General features: G+C 42.0%; 1 protein-coding gene across 1 annotated transcript; it reads left to right on the top strand.

The window, feature by feature from the left end:
- Nucleotides 1-324: 324 nt before the first annotated feature.
- vps37ba (VPS37B subunit of ESCRT-I a) lies at nucleotides 325-20,566 on the top strand. The gene is made up of 4 exons (XM_083978663.1): nucleotides 325-503; nucleotides 7,610-7,781; nucleotides 15,127-15,209; nucleotides 17,851-20,566. Exons 1-4 carry the CDS (start codon nucleotides 399-401, stop codon nucleotides 18,340-18,342), a joined length of 852 nt encoding a protein of 283 aa, XP_083834789.1. The 5' UTR covers nucleotides 325-398; the 3' UTR covers nucleotides 18,343-20,566.
- Nucleotides 20,567-21,190: the final 624 nt, after the last annotated feature.

Raw genomic sequence — 21,190 nt, 5'->3', positions numbered from 1 at the left:
TACCGTAGCTACTTTATTTTCATTAATTTTGTATCATTTTTTTAATATATAAGTTTCTTGTAACAATGTGAGTTCAGTTGTAATATACAAAATATGTTTGTTCTGTTTAACAAGCTGTATACGAAGGTATGTGCATCCACATGTTCAGTGTTAATAATGTTAATAATTAGCAGACAGATTAAAACTGCGTAAAAGGTTCAGCCGGTGCTACGCGCGCTGCACCTTGAATCATCGCTCGGTTGACGACAGTCGTGGTATTTCCGAGCGTCCGCGAAGGCAGCGCCGGGCCTGTATCCTCTTCTAGTTCCTGAAAGGGGAAGCTCAGTCAGCTGTCACAGTCTGAGAGGCGAGCAGAAGAAACACCGCAGACGAGGAGAAACACACAACAAGAGCTCAAAATGTCTAGTTTTTCCAACAAGTTCAGCGGCTACACGATGACGCAGCTCAACGAGTTCCTGGAGGACGACGAGAAACTCACCAAAATGATCCAGGAGATGGACGAGGTAAATGTTAAGCTACTGGAGGCTTTTTTTTGTAGTCCACTGTTAGCTATTGACTGCTTTTTCCTCGGTCACAGTTTTTCCCTCAGCCCCTTTGTTGTTGTGCTTTTCCTAACATACGCCCGGCGGGGGTCACGGAAACGGCGTCGTCGGGCTTTCGTTTGGGATTTGATATTATCCATATGTTGTCAACCGAACTTAAATGTTGTGAAACGCTAAGAAGTCGGTAACAAATCGTTAACCTTGGAGGACGGAGCAGGGGAGGAGGAGGAGGAGGAGGAGGAAGGGGGTTGTGTGTGGGGGGGCATTGTCTCAAGTTTTAACACGCGAGGACTCACGGTTTGTGTTCACTAACACCGGAGAGGACAACGTTTCAGTGACCGTGCTAATGCTAAGTACATATTTCTGAAGACATTATACAATACCGGGCCAGCCTCGGCTCTCCGTCGGGGACAGGTCGTCGTGCCAAAACTTCACTTACCAATTTATGGCAGACTCCGTGAAGTCGGCAGCGTTTCCGAGGAAAACACAACTGAAAACTCTTATCTGAAATATGCCCGGGTCAGCCTGGACTAATGAGTCCTGACACCACCACATCAAAGAACTTTTTTTTTTTTTTTTAGAGGAGAATGAAATGCATTCCCTGAACACCACATGACAATACATTAAAGTATTGCAGCACCAGACATGCTTGTTGTGAGCTGATGGGCAAATTACCATTAAATTCTCAGAGTTGTCTCTTTTACACAGGCTGTTGGTTCATATCAGGACTCCGTGGCCTTGCTCCAGTAACACAAGGGCTTAGCACTCCCAATTAATGTGTACCTGCTGTATCATAAGTCTGTCCTTGTCATGATAAGAGGCTGATAAGCTTGAGTTTTCTTTTCCATACACTGACTGATTACCAGCCATGGGCCTTGTAAAAAGGTTTTTTTTTCAAGCCACAGACATAAATGTGATATCAAGACAGAGGGCCAGCAGATTAGTAGGATTTTTCGACCGGATTTGCGCTGGTGATTATTTCCCATCATGCTGCTCCTTCCATTGTGGGTTTTAGTCCACTACTCTAATGTCCTGCTGAATCAGCCCGGTCACACTATTTTCCCACCGTACTTATTTTTCTCTCCTTCTTTTTTTCACTGTTCAAACTAGTGCAAACTCTCCAGGAGAAAACTTCCTCTCTCCCAACAGCTTGCAGCCGATCACTAATTACAAACATTAAACACACATTGCCAGGACACAGGAATTTTTCTCGTCTGTTGTCATGGCGCTGTGGCTTTCTCTCTGTCAGGCTAATTCAAGCTCATTTTTTTTGCGTAAGACTGGGGATGCACTGCTCCGTTTGCACATGTGAAACTATCACAGTAAGCTGCTACAAATCATCCGAAGTGCTCCGGGTCTATTTGACATCCCAAAAGCAGGAAGAATCCTGAGGGTTATCGATAGTGATTTGGATGAATGTTGCACCGTGCTGTGGCCCTTTTGTGTCGTCAGTTCTTGTTTTTGCTCCACACCCCTGTCCGATTGTCTCCATGGTTTCATTTTCCTCTTCCCATCATGTACCGAGAGGGTGGGAGGGACTTGTTCTCTCTGCAATGACACAGCAGGTGTGGACTTAAAGTTTTAGTCACAAGATCATTGCAGAGATGGATGAGGGACTCCAGCCAAGTGAAGACATGCCTGAGCCAAAAGGTGGAACTGTCCTCCTGGGAGTTTCTTCCTTTATGACAGACTGAATAGAAACAAAGACAGTGGGTGTCACGAGGCGTTCGGTGAAACCTGAGAGTGCTGAGAAGCGCTGAGCATACAGCTGTAGTGTATGGATGGACACAATCCCTACCTTTTAGATGTAGGCACACACAAGCTTGGTCTAAAAGGCAGTCATCTAATTTTACGGAACACACAGCGACCGCCACACATGTGCTGCCTTTTGAATAATGCAAATAACACTGCCATCAATTTGTTTAGATTTGCTGCTTCCTTTTTTCCCCCATGAATTGACTTTAAATGTTTTGTACCTGCATAGACCTACAATTTGTACATAGGACTTAGTATAAGTGTATGTATGCACTAAGTCTGAATGTTAATTTTTGAAACGGGCTGCAATGATTTTTTTTTTTAATGGATCGTTCACTGGACTGAGTCTTATGTTGTTTCAGCTCATTTAAACTTTCTTTTGTGTTTAATATGTTGTCATGAGTCATTAACCTGAGCTCTGTGACTCACCTTTACCGTCTTATCTGTTTTAAAGGGTCTTCACTAATCCAGAAACAGGTTCCACAGAGTGCGCAGTGCAGGGACATTATGACATCTCAGTGCATAAATGCCTCAAGTGTTGATTAACTGCAACACTCTCAAACATTCACATTCTTCTCTTATAGATCATAGATCCATTGATACTCTATGTTATTTTGAGGCCAGTAGACACAACATTTAAAGGATTATAACAATCTGTCATGGATGTATCAGATGATATAGACGCTATTTTTAAAAGTAAAATATGAAGGAGCATTCATGAGATGGATCCTTTTGAAGCAGGAACACAGTATGCCCACTGACCTAGATATTCTGGATAGGACCAATTTAAACAGACCCCAGGCTGGATCAGCTGATCAGGGAGCAGATGAGATCATATCGGTGACCAATGACTTCAGTTCACTTGTTGGAGACCAGTAATACAAAGTCCACTGGTTTCCTGTCTCCACCTCGGCCCGGGCCTCTCCATCCAGGATCTCACCCAAGTGTTTTTGTGCACAAGCATCACTGCGTATTACCACCAGCACAAGCTGCCGGTCGCCATCCCATGTTTATTTTGGTGGAAGAACACGTGATGGTTGGTGTTGTCTTAGGATATGTGGGGTTGACATGACGATGTGATCTAGTGTATTCACTCTGTTGTGAGATGAACGCTGCTTGAGCAGTGAATTGTCTGGCTTGTGAAAGCTTCAGTTCTTATTGTCCCAAGCTTCAGGCATGTTCTTGTTTTAAATGAGTGGCTGTAAGGCTACATCCACACAGTCTGGTTTTTACACCTACACACTACACTGCTCTCAAGTTTTTCAGGCCTTCAGGGAGACTGGTGGAAACCTTACTAGACCCATTTTAGTTTGGAAACTCGATAGTTAGATATTATTATAGTGCATTTCTTGTGTTTGCTATGTATTATTTTAGGTATTTTATTTTGAAAGAGTTTGGCTAACGTAAATGGGAGCGCTTTTATGGTGAATTGATATGTAAACAATAACATGGATTAACAAATCAAAGAAGTGGCTACAGTCTTGGACTAAGTTACAAAAGTTATTATTTAGCCTGGTAACGGATTACAGTACATTTATTTTTTTTGTGATACATTTTTAAAATCTTATTTTGATTTAGAGAAAACAAAACAAATACTATGGCATTGTTTTGACCTTTATATGTTCTCTAAATCAAAATAAAATGAAAAAAAAAGCATTGTAGTAAGTGTAGTGTTTAGCTTTAAAGGGATAGTAGCATTTTTTTTAAAGTGGGGTTGTATGATCTACAAATAGCCCCTAAGTACTTTAATTGCAGTAGCAGACTCTCTGCACTCCTCCCGTTAGCAACGCCAGCCCATAGCCCTGCCCAGAGATTTACAACATACATTGTTGTGAACAGATCCAAAGAAACGGCCTATTTTCGCGGACTAAAAGAGGTTTTACCTGAAAAAAAAAATACACAGTTCCATTGTTCGCTATAATATAATTTTTTCCAGCCCCTCAAAGTGCAGGAAAAACGCAGTTTTTATTTGGACCTAACCAACTGCTGATCGGCGGGCGCTAACCCTGGGCGGAGGGATACGTAAGTTGGTTAGGTCCAAATAAAAACTGCTTTTTTCCTGCACTTTGAAGGGCTGGAAAAAATTATATTATAGCGAACAATGGAACTGTGTAATTTTTTTCATGTAAAACCTCTTTTAGGCCGCGAAAATAGGCCGTTTCTTTGGGTCCATTCACAACACTGTATGTTGTAAATCTCTGGGCAGGGCTATGGGCTGGCGTTGCTAACGGGAGGAGTGCAGAGAGTCTTCTACTGCAATTAAAGTACTTAGGGGCTATTTGTAAATCATACAACCCCACTTTAAAAAAATGCTACTATCCCTTTAATTTACATAAAATTACAAGTTCATTTTCAATGTATGGACCAATGGTTTTTCGTATGTTTTTTATTTGAGCTCTTATGTTGTTGTTGTGGTTCAGATTGTAAGGCAAGGCCATAAAGGAATTACTGCGAGGAATAACTCAGCCCAGACCAGCAGCAGTAAGGCTTCATCATTTCCAGCCGGCTCTACAGTTGGGTTGTCTAGATGGGATGAAAACAGAGACCATTAAACAATGATGCAGACACCTGTCTTTGCCTGCTAGTTGGGTTTATCAGTCATGTTTTATACCAGCTGTCCTGTGGTTTTCCAGTGTAACCTATTACTGCTATTTACAAAGAAGATTCAGATGGATTATCAGTGAGTCAGCAGACCAACACCTGTGCATGTTGTTGATCAGAGTCCTCAAGACAAAGCTGACTTTCTCTCTCTCTCTCTCCTTCACTTTCTTTTACCTGTGTTTACTGTACAAGTCTTTGTTTTTTGTGAGTGGAGTATTACAGTGACCTGTATCTAAATATGGGTTATTACAATCCAGGTCTGTGGTCCAGAGTAGCTCTTAACCTACATTTCCTGTGATTATTCCAGCTTTTTAAAAAAAAAATGTATGCAAGGGCTGTAACACTGGAGAGCATTTCCTCCAGCAAACAATTATATGTGTGGTTTGACAGAACAGGCCTGCAGTCATGGGTGCTATTTAAAGGTCTGCTTCTCCAGCAGACCACGATGAACGAAGGGGAGGCCGGTCACCTCAGGATATCATGGCTCAAAGTGTCGTGGTAATAGACATAAGATATGTTCATGGATTCCCAGTATGAAAAACCGCCAAACACTTTCAGAGCTCCACAATCGCCCTCCACTCTGTGGTGTATTTTTAGAACTTCCCTGCGTGTTCTCGCCTCATACTGGTAATATTTGCTCTTCACAACATGTTGGTCTGTGAAATGAGTCATCTGAAGTAGGAAGCAGCAAGGGAAGCTTTTTAATTAAATCCCCTCTCTGTAGCATGTTGTTCTTCCCACCTGTCTTCATTTTCTCAGGTCAAATGTGCATTAAATTGACGCCCCACCAGCTTTTATGTAAGGTTCAGTTTACTCATCAGGAAAACTGGATATATGGACTTCACATGGGGTCGCCTGAAATGTCTAGTAATTGATAAAAAAATACTGATTAACATATTTTTTTTAACCAATTACTATTCTTGAAAAATTAAAAATACCACACCCAAAGTTAAAATAAAATGCAGCATATAAAAATATCTGAGCTGGCGCATCTTTATTGACGGCACGTGATCACGGGGTCGTCCAAAGTTTGTGATGTCAAAATGAGGTCACGAGCCAAAAAACGGTTGGGAAGGAACCACTGCTGTAGGGGAACTCCGTAGAAAAAAACTTCCAAAACAACGGAAAAGGGACCAAATTTGCATAGTTCCCCTCTAAAACAGCTTTCATTTCAGCTTTCTGAAGTATGGACATCCTAGAGATGTGGGGGATTGAAAGAAGCCGGCCCAATACGAGGCAGGGGAGATGAAGGAACGGTGCTGGTGACAAGGATAATGGGTAATGTAGGATGCAGTATCTCTGCAGCCTCTCCCATAGAAGAGATTCAACTCCAGGATGTCATGGCCTCTGCTGCTTCAGTTTTAATCTGTCTTTGGGGAACCATAAAGTCTTGAATTAATAGAAGTGCAATACTAAATCTGCTGAATTACCTCTTTAAGATACATTTCTGGTTTAGCGTAGAATTTAATGACTCATTCACAAGTTTATGTGAAAGGGTCATCAAAAGCTCAAAGATAACAATCAAATTTCTTTTGTATTTTAAGTGTCATGTTAGGGTAAAAAAAACAACAACAACTGTGAATAAACAGGATGACAACGCTACATCCCCCGGGCACAAGGGTTCACTGGAGTAGGAAAGTGTTGTCTATCATATTCTGTGTCTTTCAGCTACCAGATCTCTCTCCAGTTCACCGCCTGTGGCAGATATTTTACAGGGAAAATTCAACATTTCGGCAAATTGCCCATTGCCATAATCCCTATAGCCTTAGGAGTAGGTTCGTTACCTTTAATTTTTGGTGCAAGCTATTTTTAGAACAGCGGAAAACAAAAAATCTTATTAGCCTCCATACTAGCGTAGCTCTGAGCAGCTCGCGGCTCTGCTCCGCCATTCTAAAAATAGCTTGCACCGACAATTAAAGGTAACGAACCAATGAGCCAATTTGCCAAAATGTTGAACTTTCCCTTTAAGGGTGTGTTGCAGTGCTCTTCACCACCAGTATCAAAACACCAAACTCCAGCACTGTTCTTACACAATCAATGCAAATGAGTGCTGGAGCTTTGCTGGTGGGAAGTGGTCAGTGCATACTTGTTTGGTGGCGTATTAGTTGATCCACCTGTGGTTTTCCTGATATGACTTATCAGATGTCTGTCGTTGAACTGCATTGTTGTTTAAACACACAGTAGCCGTTCTAACTGGCAGATCAACTCTCAGCTGTTTAAATATGTTCAGACTTGTCTGAGGTGTAATTAATCAGGTTGATCACTAATTACCACTGACCTTGAATTATTTCAAAGCTGATTACGTTTTTTTCAAACATGTGTCATTTTTTTGTTGAGTTATTTCAGATTTGTGCTTGTGAATTAAAAAAAATCTGAAATTAAATGAAACATGTCACTGCTCATGGAAACAGAAGAGGATTTACAGTATATTAAGTTGTAAAATGCAGATCTTGAACATTGTGAGACATTGTGGTTATGACTCGTCTTTCTAAATTTGTGACTAGCGCTGTGGGAGTTGTGTGAAAACTGGCAGTTAAAGCACAATGATTCATAGAGTTGGTATTCACCACACTGACTTCCTCCATCCACTTATTACTGAGGTGTTTCTCGGAAAAGAATTGACATTGACAAATTTGAGTCCAGTGTGTAAGAAAAGAGCCTTAGCTCTTAAAGCTGGTTGCATTACTGACGTCTTTTGTTTCCCTCGACAGATGCAGGACGTCCAGCAGAACAAAGAGAAGACGCTGGTCAACAACCGCACCCTGGCCGAGCAGAACCTCGCCCTGCAGCCCAGACTGGAGCACAAGAAGGAGCAGCTCACCAAGCGCTACGGCTGCCTGCAGGAGAACTTCGAGTCCTATCAGCTGCGCAAGTCGACCCTAGGTACAGTACGTCAGCGCGGCCGCCACCACCGCACCGAGACGGAGTTTTTATCGATTAGCTTATCTCACTGTCTTGAATTTTTAATGTTACCCACCTCTTAAGAAATTTGAACACACTCTTATCCATGATGTCATCGGTAACTGATCCATAAGCAAGTGGACTCAGGACAAACTTCAAACAAAGCTCAAGGCACGATGCGCATTTAAACCTAGATTTTAATATATTATCTGAATTCATAACTATTATTATATATCTTATAAAACAAACATTGCAATAATAAAATAACATAAGCTCCTCTTCCATTGTACTTTTTCTTAATTGCAGAAATGAGGTGGTAATCAGAAGCGTTTGATTTAATAATAATAATAAAAAAAAAGATTAAAAATAAGACTGCAAGGAACAATTAAAAAACAATAAGTAAATTAATCAATCTTAAGGTTCTCCAGTGATGAATGAATGGCTTGGTCTATTCATGAGCTAATAGTGACAAATTGCCTCCTGGAGGCTGAGGTCTTTAGCTGTCTTGACCCGTACAGGCTGAAGACACAACAGAGCTTCAACAATCAGTCAAGAATCGTTGCCGCAGCAGCTGTAACGCCATGAAATCGCAATTACCACGACTCCTCAGAGGGCTTTTAATCTGAAATGATGGATAATGTGGAGGCACGTGGTCTGGTGGCACCTGTCACCACAGAGAGAAAGATGTAAAAAGTCATACAAGGACAAATCCTGGTGGTCCTCTGCATCAGTCTTTACCCCCCTGTCCAGTCCCGTTAGGAACAACACACCAGAATGTGGAGCCAGTATTCACATTTGTTCAGAGAATTCCTGAGTAGAACAACAGTCCTGTTAGTCTGTGTCAGTCAGACATAACAAGCCAGCTGAAGACTTTACTGAAAGTTTGAGCTGCATTAACATTTCACTGGTTGAATAGTTGCAGTTGAACCAGACTTTAACATAATAAAATGTAATTGATAGTGCTAAATCATTCAGTGTGATGGCAATTCCCATATAAACTTGTGGTGTGTTGAGTTGTCTGCTTCCAGTTTAAAATGGACCTTTGTATGCCAGTAATAGGAGGCTGAGCTGTTACGCAATGTTTTCTTTTTCTCACGTTGATTGTTCTTATTGTGTTTGAACGCACGCTGCAGAGACCTGTTCCACCAGTTCCCACATTTCCATTCAAAGGCTGCAGCAGGCCTGTCACCATCAGCCCCGTCGCCATGTCGCTGTAGGAATCATGGCTGTCATCGGACCGCTGTACGCGTCGAGCAAGTTCCACATCTGATTTGGATCTCCACCGTAGGACATGAAGTCTCGCAGGGCTGTAACATCCCTCGCTGATACACCCTTACAGTGCTTCCCAGTGTGTGAGGAAGACGGAGTGACGATACTTGTGACCTTGTTGACGCAGTGGTTGCCAAGCAGCCCTCTCAAAATAGCATGCCAGCCATTCACTACTCTGCTACGCTGATAAAAGTTTGACTTTGCCTCCTTCTCTGCAAGACATGCTCACTCTGAAAGCTTGTGTATGTGCACATATTCAGTGTGTTCGCAACCCAGGCCCCTTTATGAAATCCTTTTTATTTATCTATTTTTTTTTATTAATTTTTAAATTTTTTTCAAATACACAATCCAACAACTCCAAAACGCTCTCGGGGACAAGCAAGCAAGATTTCTTGGTTTCCCTCATCAGAAAATAGTTTTTTTCGAGGAAATGCAGAGACTGCTTGCTGCATAACTGTCTCCGACGGGAAAGTGCATCAACGGTTTTGCATGAATTTACCTCGAAAACAACTCTGTCTTGTAACATTCTGTTATTATCTCATAGCGTGGTGAATGTGCAGGTCACAACTTGTCCACCAGAGCATTTTGGAGTTGTTGGATTGTGTATTTGAGGGAAACAAAGAAATCCCATTAGCCTCCGTAGCGTAGCTCTGAGCAGCTCACGGCTCTGCTCCGCTGTTCTAAAAATAGCTTGCACCGACAATTAAAGGTAACGTTTAAGCTACTTTAAGATGACACGTAAACAAAAAATAGCAGGTAACACAATTTTAAATGCATAGAACAACTTAAAAAAAAAGAAGAAGATATAAACACACACACACACAGATTGACATATTTATCCCCGGCCACACAGAATCATCTTTTTCTATATATACTATTACTTAGGGAACATTGAAGCTCCTCTTTCTTAAATCTTTATGTTAAATGCAGTTGTTTTTATTAGGAATAGACATTGAACTGTATAAACATTAAATAGTGACCACAGGACAGCTGCTGTTTGATGCAGCACAGACCAGAGTCACAGTGGCCACAATGATCAGATATGATTATATCTTGATGGACAATTATCTGTCATACATGAGAGCTGATGCAGCAGTCTGGTGGTTTTTGTTTGTTGTCAGCGAGCAATGGCTTTTGTCGAATGTAGGTTACCCGGCGCTCCCCCACCCCCCACCTCCTATGCACCGGCCGTCCTAGTTGTGGATTTGTGGTAGAGCAGCTGGGGAAGGACAGCGATGCTCGGAGCAGAGAGAACCGTAGCCGTTTGACCCAGATGAAAGATTTAACGAAGAGTAGCTCTCCGCGCCGTTGTTTGCATACAGTGACAGTCCCACCGAGCCCCCCCCCCCCCCCGACATCCTTTCTCTAGGAAATGCGTGTCCTCTGCGTCACTCGACCGGGTTGCCGCTTTTCAACCCCTACCACCTCCACCGCCAACCATCCCCTGCCCTCTGAGGACGGCCGGCCCACAGTGGAGCATTGTGCCGCCTGGTGTAAAACAACCTCAGTGTGGGGCGGGGAGGGAAGGGAAGGAGGGAATGATGGGATCAGCAGACAGGACAGTCGGGGAGGCGGTGGGAGAGAGAGGGGGCAGCAGGGCAGGCCAAAAAAACCCCAGGCTCACAGCAGAGGTCGAAGGAGATTCATTTACTAAATGGCTGTCTCATGATCCGCGGGCCCAGACCGTGCGTTGTGCGCCGGGCTTGGCTCGCTGCTCGGCCAGAGAATCCCAGCTTTGTACTGTGGAGTGGCGCTGATAGGCCTGAGAGTCCGCCCTGTTATGAAACGAGAGCGAGACCAAGAGAGGAATGGGAGTTCACCCGGGAGAAGGGCTTTGTGTCAAGAATGAAGCCTCTGTCTTTGAAGGGTTTCTGTTCAATTTAATGTGTCAGTAGAATTCTGGCGAACCAAATGTGAGGTTTTGGGCTCCAGTGCCAACAATTCAGAGATTAGATTTTAGATGACTGGGAACTCTGACAGAAATCTTGGTTTGGCAAGCTGTTGTCTCGGGAATATTTCCTTGACTTATTATATATCAAGTTTCATGTAAAGTAAATAATTTAGGTTTCCCTGGAAGCTACCGCTGAAATAAACTCTGACTGTGGTCATGAAATACTTCATCTACGATCAATAGCCCTCATTGCTGATGGGCGTGTGGAGACTTGAGTTCCAGACAGCCGGGTGAAGAGGTGGTGCTGTGGAGAAGAGCGTGCCAGGGTGAGAGGAGGGTGGAGGAGCACGTAACTAAGTCATACCTTTAGTCAACACCTGACCCGGTTGTTTGTTTTATTTGTTTATTGTTTTGCCTTTTGTCTCACGCACTTAACCACCGTCACTCATGTTCAGCTTTTAACCCTTATGTAAGCGGAGAAGCTGGCCAATCAGTAGATAACAGTGAGAGCTGGAGGATAGCCGAGCCGTAATAAAGTGACTGAGCGATCTCATGTACAGTAGAAAAGCAGCTGTTGAAGCTGTATTTCTATCTGTTGTGGATTATTGTATAATACGTGTAGACATGCACAGGGTTTCCCCCAGAAAACAGGGCAGCAGCTGACTGATGGCAGAGAGGGTCGTAGAATTTATAAGGTGTGATTTCATACGGCCTCGCCAGGATCTCCAACATCTCATCAATTATTTTATGGGACCTTTAATTGGTCCTCTTGTCAATCTAAAGAAGTCGTAATATAACACATAACATTTTTAATAGGCTCCATAATTGGAATGGTGGACCAGTTAATGCATTTAAAACCAATTATTGCCTCACGCTCCATAGTAATCACTCATTCAAACGCTTCAGTGATTGACAGTCTACAGCATGAAAACAGTGCAAGCTAACTATTTGTATATTTAATAATATTTCATTTTAAAGGGACAACGAGGAGTTTTGGAAAAGCGAAGCGTTTTCACACTACATTTATGAGCCTCCGCGCACACCGTGAAATTCTTTGACCGGCGCAAGACAGACTCATGTTTTCATTCATCAAGAATTAAAGTCAGAGGTTCGAAGACGATCACATACCGTCGTAGTTCCGACCATAAACGGCGATTCGGCGGCGTTATTCTCATGACTCGCCACGAAACCGAAAGTAAAGAAACGCTGGTCGGCTCGACCAGCATTTCCACCACCACTTATAATAACAAAAACGAAAATGGGCCCATTAACAAGTGTGAAATTAAATTCATCCACATTAACGTGAGACTTTTTTTATAACCAAATAGAAACTCCTCGTTGTCCCTTTAAACAGTGATATATTTACATTTGAAACAATGTGGCTGATGCACCCTCAGATGTTGTATATCATTCACTTACATTTATAAGTGGGGATATTTACAGTACTCAACATCGCACTCTATGACCTCATGTGACTAGTTGACCTCAGTGAAGGTTTTATCAAACCTGCTCTCAGGACCAGTTCACATTGCCTACCGTATTCCTCAGGTCCAGTCTGAAAACATAATTCCCTGGTAACATGGGGAAAGTTATGAAATATACTTATCTTAATGAAAAAATGAGAAAATACCAAGGCACTCATCTTGAATAAATATTAAAATGCCTTTATTGCATTAAGGGTCGAACGTAGTAAAAAAGACGCTTCGACACGTTTTGGCTGAGAGCCTTCGTCAGGAAGTGTAGTCTGACACCAAGACAGGCACAAAATGATAGTGCCTGTCTTGGTGTCAGACTACACTTCCTTTACTATGTTTGGTCCTTAATGCAATAAAGGAATTGTAATATTTTTATTCAAGATGAGTGCCTTGGTATTTTCTCTTTTTTTCTACTGACCCAGCCCTTCACCAAAGAGCACCATCTTAACATAAGAAGCCCATAGTTCCAGACAGCACTACGGCTTTTTTCAATACTTGTCTTAATGTTGAATGCAGTTGTTTTTTTAAATTAGGAATAGAGATTGAACTGTATATTATAGTGACTACAGTTGTGTGGACACGGTGTTTAAATGTGCTGAAAATGTAAAAAAAAAAAAAAAAAAACTGATATATTTTGATCACATTTTATAATGGAGACCATGAGGACAATGGACCAGTACCAGCCATCATAAGGACAAAGTAATCGTCTTGTACCTGCTAAGTTTTAATGTAAAAAGTAAAGGATGGCAAAGGAGGAGTGCTGTCACTGCCTCCTGCCATGTTTGAGTGATGCATAACAAAGCCACAATGCTGGTTGTGCATGTGCATGCACATGTAGATGCATGGAGACTGTTGCTGTTTGGTGCAATACAGAACAGAGCTGAAGTTTTACCACAATAATGAGCCGTGGTTGAAACCGGTAACCCGTTTCCGCCATAAACAGGAATGGCATTTTGTATTTGTGTTTTTTCCCTTCTGCTTGTGTTGTGTCTAGCTCATTGAAAATTCTTATTTGTATAATGTAAAAAGCACAAGCAGTTTTAATACAGTGAGTTGGAGAAAACATGCAGGTGGGGTCAGAAACCCGAGAGTGACCCCACCCTGACTTTGCACTTCAGTTAGTTACTTTGACTAGTTACTTTAGTTTGACTTAAAAAGAAGTAAATAATATAAATATATTTCATAAAAAGGAGAAAAGAAAATAATAAATAAATGAAATAAATAAATTAACAAAAAATAGAAATATATATATATATATATATATATATATATATATATATATATATATATATATATATATATATATATATATATATATATATATATATATATATATATATATATATATATATATATATATATATATATAAAACTAAACAAAAGGGAAACCAACAAGTTAAGGAAAACAAAAATCATTGAAACATAATGCATACACAATAATTTCATCAATAATCTGTTGATGATGATGACATCATTTAAAACTTGTGCCTCCTGATACAATCGAGGCTGACCTCGATCATGATCAGTGATTCTATCTGTTATATTGGACCTGCCAGAGCCAAAGCTGTTTAAGAACAATCATGGACGTCGTAGACCAGAAACATTATCGTCCCCTCTGTCTCCAGTGTGTGAATAAGTATCTGAGAGCTGACGAAGCCATGGAGGACATCAGTCTCCTCACTGCCGGCGTGCCACCATGTACAGTATGTACGTAGCTCCAGCTCCAGTTGGCGCTCGCGACTTTCAGTCCAGCTTAGGAGCGCAAACAAAACAGACCTCCTCCTTGGAGACACCGCGTTGGTTTCAGTTGACTCACTGGGGCTTTGTGAGTTCACAGCAAACAGGCACACATCCTGCCTCAGCTTTGTCTGACAGACCCAGTAAAACCTGTTATTACCAGCAGAGTCATTTTAGCAAAGAGTTAAATAGAGTTAAATATTCTGCAGCACCTTTCTATACAGCCCAGTGTGGTAACATACTAATGCTTTCAGAAGTGTCTGAGCATTAAGAGTAATGAAGATGTCTGTGTCTGTCTGCTTGTGTTGTCTTCTGTCTGTCCCCCTCGTCTGTCATTACCCTTCTCTTGTCTTTTTGTAAGCGGCTTTGGGTCCTTGAAAAGCGCTATAAAAATCCAATGAATTAGTAGTAGTATTATTATTATATGCGTCATGATGATAAATGGAGTTGAAACGGTTCTTCTTGATCTGCCGCCAATCTTGTTGTCTCATGATGACAACTCGGCGCGACAAACAGGACGAACGGCCATTTCTGTACACATTTAAGCCTGTGAATATTCTCTTTTGTCGAGGTCATAGTTATCTCAAGGAAATTTAAATCGAATGCAAGTGGACTTAGTTATTTGTATAGGAAGACGTTTCACCTCTCATCCAAGAGGCTTCGTCAGTTATTGTTTTATTCTTATTTCTCATTTATTGTCTCGTTCATATTATTTGGCTGTGTGTGTGTGTGTATAAGTCCTGTAATATGTTTCACTGTATTTCTTTCTTTCTTTCTTTTTCGACTTTGTGGAAGGACCCCCTGGAAAATGAGATGATTCATCTCAAGGGGCTATCCTGAATAAATAAATTAAAAAACAAAAAAAATAGGTTAAAGATTTGTCATGCCTCGGCCTCAGCTCTGGTCCAGCAGAATAAAATCACTCATGTTGTTTTTCTGTCTTGTAATTCAACAGACCACAAGTCACGAAACACCTCCCTGGACACGTTGCTGGCCCTACTGCAGGCGGAGGGAGCCAAAATAGAAGAAGAGACAGAGGTAAGCGTTCTCCTGCTCCCTCCACAGATGACTCCACATGTATCCCTCAGTGACACCGGACGGTAATTCATGTACCTGCAGTTCCTGACGTAGAGGACCTGTGTACAGAGGATCCATTGTTCAGAGCTGCAGCGAGAGAGCATGTGGGCAGCATAATGGCTGAGTAACGTAGAGGCGACGACTCCATCCCTCCAGCAGCTGTCTGTCCTCTCAGCTGTTTCTGAGCTGTCAATCAAGTTCCTTTTTTTTTTCTCAGAAATGTTTCAGTGGAAAATACCATAAGGGCTCCAGCTGGGTGTGTTGATGGACCACAGTGTCGTCAGTCACCATTTTTGGTCTTATTTCTACACACTGAATCATTCTTTTTTTGTTTATGCCGCTGATCAGTTTTACAGTGGAAACTGCTTGATCGCATCTGATCGAGTCAAATTGATCGCAAAAAGCAGATTACTTTTTCTATGCCTTAGCATCTAACTGAAATTTAGATGTATGAATATAAAGATATGACATGGACAGCATCATTATTGAACTGATTTCAAGATGAAACAACCAAACTGTGACTTGATTTGACCCTGTCCTGCTCCAAGACTTGTCTGAATGAGTCAAAACTCACTCACTCACCCTGCTGCTGTGGGAGAACCATATAAACCATAATTACACACTGTAACCATCAGGCCTAAACCATGAGCTTGTAATTGAATTCCTGCGCAACAGACGTACAGTTCAGAACCACTGTACTGTAAACCAAGAATAAGAAGACTATCATTTCTGTTTAAAGAACAAACTAAAACAAAGGAATAAGCTCTTTGATTGTGAATTTGTCGCATTAACACCTCTGGTTCCTTGTTTCTGTAAAGCACTTGAACTTGTGAACTGTTGATGGTACTCGTTGTATTAGTGTTGAGTCAAACCGTTTCTACTAACCCAGTGTAACTTCTGTTATACTGAAACCGTTAGGAAGTGCAACCGTCTAAAAGCAAATTGGTAATGTAAACAACTTGAATGTAACATTCAAGTTGAAAGGTTATAATTATCTAGGCTGTATACAACAATTCTCCATTTAAACAATCTGTTTAGACTATTTGCATTCCACAAAACCAAATTTTTTTTCCACGGACAACGTCAGATGACTTCAAACATACACCGAGGGGTTTGTGTACTTCAAGAAAGGAAAACAGGAGCAATTACAAAGAAAATCTTCAGATGCATTCTTCTAGACCTAAAATATTAGGAAACTCTAACCCTAGATTGAATTTGCCTGGTCTAAAGTTTTCCATTTTACAGCAGTTTTAAGTACAAATGGCTCCAACAACAGTTCATTCAACTCTGTACATGTTGAATATGTTGAACAGCTGTGTGCATCACACCACACACAGTGGAACCACATTCTCATATAATAAGGATTCTATGACGCCACGTTAAATGTGAATTATTTGTGAGTCAATGTGAGAACAATAGCGGTAACAATGCAGGGAGGTGAAAGACCGGCTTTCCTGACTGCTATTTCCATCAGCATGACTCAGGCTGGCTCTCAACCAGAGGCCTGTACTGCGAAGGAGGCTCAACATAGCCAGGCTTTGTGTTCATGATGCAGCTCAACAAAACCTCAAGTCCCGGCCCGAGTTGACACGGTAGCTACTACAAAGCTGGTTATCAACTTGGTTTGTTAAGTCCGGCTCTCAGCTTTATGATCTGTGCGCGTTCACATCAAAGGAGGCGTTTGGCGTCATACAGTATGATTCTACTTCCGCACGAAATGGAGCGACAGAGCAGCAGGTTGTTTTAATGGAGAGAGTATGAGTGATACAAAAAAGCACGATCGCAGCCTGAAGTGCTGCAAATATGAGGAGAGAGGAGGCTGCTTTTAATTTCTGACAGCTGAACATTGCGCTACTTTTAAATATGAAGCTTTATTCATTTAAATTAAATAAACTAGAGCAGCAAGTTCTGTCATTTTAAATTGTATTTTATATTGTTTTCATATAGCCTATTTCACTGATCGAAATTATAGAATACGAGTGTGTGTGTGTTTTATTGAGCGTATGTGTGTGCGTATGGAAATAGTGGGTTTTTTAGGTGCTGTAGCTACAAGCAAATCTCATATTGTCTCTGCACAAAGACAACAAAGACCTTATTAAATGTGAAAACAGCGGAGACCTATTCAAGATTTGCGTTTGGACAACACTGATATAACAGGCGAAACAGCAAAATTAATTTATTCATGGCCACATTAAGTGAAATTATTAACTTTACCAATTATCCATCTGATTATCTGTCCTGCTGCGAGCGCACAACTTCTTTCAGCGGTGACTGACTGTATAAAAGTAAAATATATAGGCTATAGTCTAATATATAATGAGCTCCTGACGCTCGGCTCAACGGGTGAGGAGAACAACTGTAGGCGGAGACGTTCAGAGAGAAAGTCAACAGCAGCGGATCAGTGCGATCTCTCCCTCCGTACAAACGCTCCGTTCTGATCCAGCTCCACTGGACTTTCAAAGTAAAGGTGACGCAGCTGTAAATGAGTTAAATAGTGAAACAGCAGCGCTTTTATAGCCGTTTTTTAAAACTCTGAACATAACCTGGTTGGGACCAGGTTATGAGCTAAGCATAAGTCTCTGTTCTGTTTCTCCCTCAACAGAATATGGCCGATTCGTTCCTGGATGGCGACATGACCCTGGACGCCTTCATCGACACTTATCAGAGCAACAGGAAGCTGGCCCACTTGAGAAGGGTGAAGATCGAGAAGCTGCAGGAGATGGTGCTGAGGGGACAGCACCTCCCCCAGGCGTCGGTCCCCGCCTCCCGCTCTCAGGACGTGTCGTCGGCGACCTCGCTCCTCACCGAGGCCAACGACGGTTCCTCTCCCCTTCCCCAGCCCAGGAGGAAACCCCCGCCTCCTCCAGCTCAGCCCGCCCCCATCCTCAATTCCAACCCAGCTCCGACCGCCGCCGCCCCCCAGGCTGTCTTCTACTCAGCGACGCCGTACCCTCCGATTCCCCCCAGAACGGGCCAGCCCTTCCCCAACGTCCCCTCCGGCTACCCCACCCATTTCCTCTCTCAGTACCCCCCCGCCTTGCCGCAGAGGCCCCCACCTCGCATGGCCCCGCAGCCCGGCTTCATCATGCAGTAAAAATACAAGCCGTTGCCACTCAGGGGGGACACGGTGCGTGTCGTGGACTTTTCACCGCCGGGACTCTTGAGAACTTACTCCTCTAACGTCGTCTGCCTTCTCGGATTACGACCAATCACGACGCAAGAAGAAGGCAGACCTGTGATGGCTGGTCCGGTCGCGCTCAGCCGAAGCAGATCTCCAATAATCTCCGCGGAATCCGTGCTCACCTCTCACTCCCATCAACACTCCCACACTAACAACAACAAAAAAAAAAGACGTGACGAGATCGGCCGAGTCCCTTCAGCGGAGAGGGGGGGGGGTCCGCCGCAGGCTGCAGCGAAACAAGTGTCGGTCTGCGGGTCACCGAGCTGGGACTTGTCATTTCTCTGCACTCTCTGTCTCCAGGCCGTGCCCTCAGCTCTGCTGGCCCATTTCAGCCTCGCCTTCCCTCCAACATGTTCCTCAAGCATCTATGGAACACTAGTCATTCAAAAAAAAAAAAAAAAAGGGTTCAATTTGTAATTTCCATCTGCAGAATACTAATTACCTGTATAGTATATGCAAACAAAGAGACCCTAATTACTGTGCAGTTCTTGTGAAAATATCCTTTCCAGAATATATTCAGGCAAAACTGCATCTATGCTGTGATTTTTTTTTGTTTTTGTTTTTTAAATCTAAAAATTCACAAGGTACATAGGAATATTTGAATTTCAGCATCTTTTTTATGATATAGTACTAATGGAGTTATGTTAATAATAGCCAGGCTAGACTGATTAACATGTAAAGGAGGGTTTTGGTTGATGTATCTCTTCTTCAGTAACGTGCAATTTGGCTAAAGAGAGTTCAGACCTACTGGCTGCAAGATGGCCGACTCTTGCACTTATTCCATCTCAGGGCAGAAGTCAAAAAAGGGAGTGGAAGGAGAGGATTAGTGGCTGAAATATTATAACGAATCACTAAGCCTTTAGAGCCTTGCCTGAAATGAAGGATTAATGTATAGCCATACAGTACACTTCATATGTGTGTTGTTTTCCCCCGTGGGTTTCCTGTTGTAATGCAACACTCCTTTTATGATGTCCACTGTCTTTAAATACCCTCAGTTAGAATTGGAAATGATGCCGACAGTTCTTTGGGTCTCAAACATACGGTTCTGTTGAGTTTTCCGAGACACCGAGCACCAAAGACTTCCCACATCATGCTGTGTTTCAAAGTTTTTGCTAAGGTCTTTTTTTTTTTTTAAGTATGTGAACTGTATGTATAAGTGAACCATTCAGTGAGATACTCCATTGTTCCCAAACATATCTGTTTGTGATGTTGAGCTGAAACACTCTCTTTGTTTTTTTGTAACCATACGAGCCAGATTTCTTCAAGAGGACCATGTAAAGTCGGTCCTGTGTTTGCTTCGGGAGGAAACCCTTCTCTGGTGCGATTTAGAAAAACTCAACTCGTTTTCCTCCCGACTGCTGTCGCTGTGCACTGTTGAAGAACCACGAGTGCCTACACTTGAAGTGATGTTCGTCATGTCTGTTAATCCACCCCCACTCCACATAAACGACAAACAGATCCAGCTCTTGGTCTTCTCCATCTCCCCCCCCCCCCGCTACTGATTTCATGTTCAACCAGATGGTAGAAAGATGCAGTGTAGTGTCAGACTGTTGGTCTGTCAGGTGCTGCTGCCTGGCCCGAAGCAGAAGGCCGCCAGGGTAAAGCCACGCTGGCGCTGCACATGTGCCAGAGAGACAAGAGACACCCTCGGGCTGTGTGCCTAGTGGTGCTAGGGCTTCTCTTCCATTCTTCCTCCATTGTATTGAGGTTTGCCTGGGGTGGACTCAGAGATTTTTGCATGTCGTTGTTGCTGTTCTTTTTTTAAATGGTAAAGTAACAGGGCTCTGAAATGTTTTGTCATATCTTGGTGATAGTACTTCACATAAAAGGGCAAAGAAGTGGACCATATATGGACAAAGCATATTTACCAGTAGGTAAAACTACAGAAGAGGCAGAGGCTAAAGCATTGATGTCTTGTTGAACCAGCATTTCTAACAACTAACAATGGATAATTCTTTTGTGCATGGCCTTTGCTCTTTGTTCGGTCTGGAGAGTCGTCTTCAGTACTTTTTTTTTTTTTTTAGCTGATGAGCTGCTTTTTACATTTGAACTGATCCACTGTATCCATGGTTTTCTATGTGGTTGGTGATATTTTCAGTGTAATGTTGTAGGTATTTACTTATAATGAATGTTTAAGTGGAATTTAATGCTTTTCCAGTTCAATAAATCTCAAATTTTTGTATCTGTTTCTATCCAGTTGCCTTTTTATGTAAAATTACTGTACACTGAACACAGCAGTCTGTTTGAAAATGGGACAAGACAGCCATCTAGTGTCCGGCCTGGAGATGAATTAAATCTCTCACTGTTGCTAGGAAAAGAAACTTGATTTGTTTTACAGAGCGCTGTGTTGCAAAAGATCACTGGGCATCTCTTTGAATGTGAAGAGAAATATATTACTGTATAATATAGTGATTTATTTATAGAAATATCCTATCCCTATAAAAGTTACCGGTGCAAGTGCATTCTATAATATACTGGCTATAATTTGGTATAAAATTTAGAAACTACATTTTTATTATGGTTTTTGTCTCGTTTGGCAACATCTCACATTATATATATTATTATTATTATTTTTAAGATATGGCAGATGCAGCTATTATCTTCTGGCATGTGACTAAAGTTAAATACAGTAACTTTGAAGGGGCAACATTTAGTGTTAGAACAATTTGCAGTTGGGAATGCACCCTTACTGTAATGTTGCATTTGCTTCCTAGGATATCATCAACCCACTGATATGTCAAAATGAACAACTGTGTCAGTC

Source organism: Trachurus trachurus (genome assembly GCF_905171665.1).
Source record: "Trachurus trachurus genome assembly, chromosome: 9".
Classification (NCBI taxonomy): domain Eukaryota; kingdom Metazoa; phylum Chordata; class Actinopteri; order Carangiformes; family Carangidae; genus Trachurus; species Trachurus trachurus.
The sequence above is the reverse complement of the archived record's forward strand: the minus strand, read 5'-3'. Positions and strand labels throughout refer to the sequence as shown.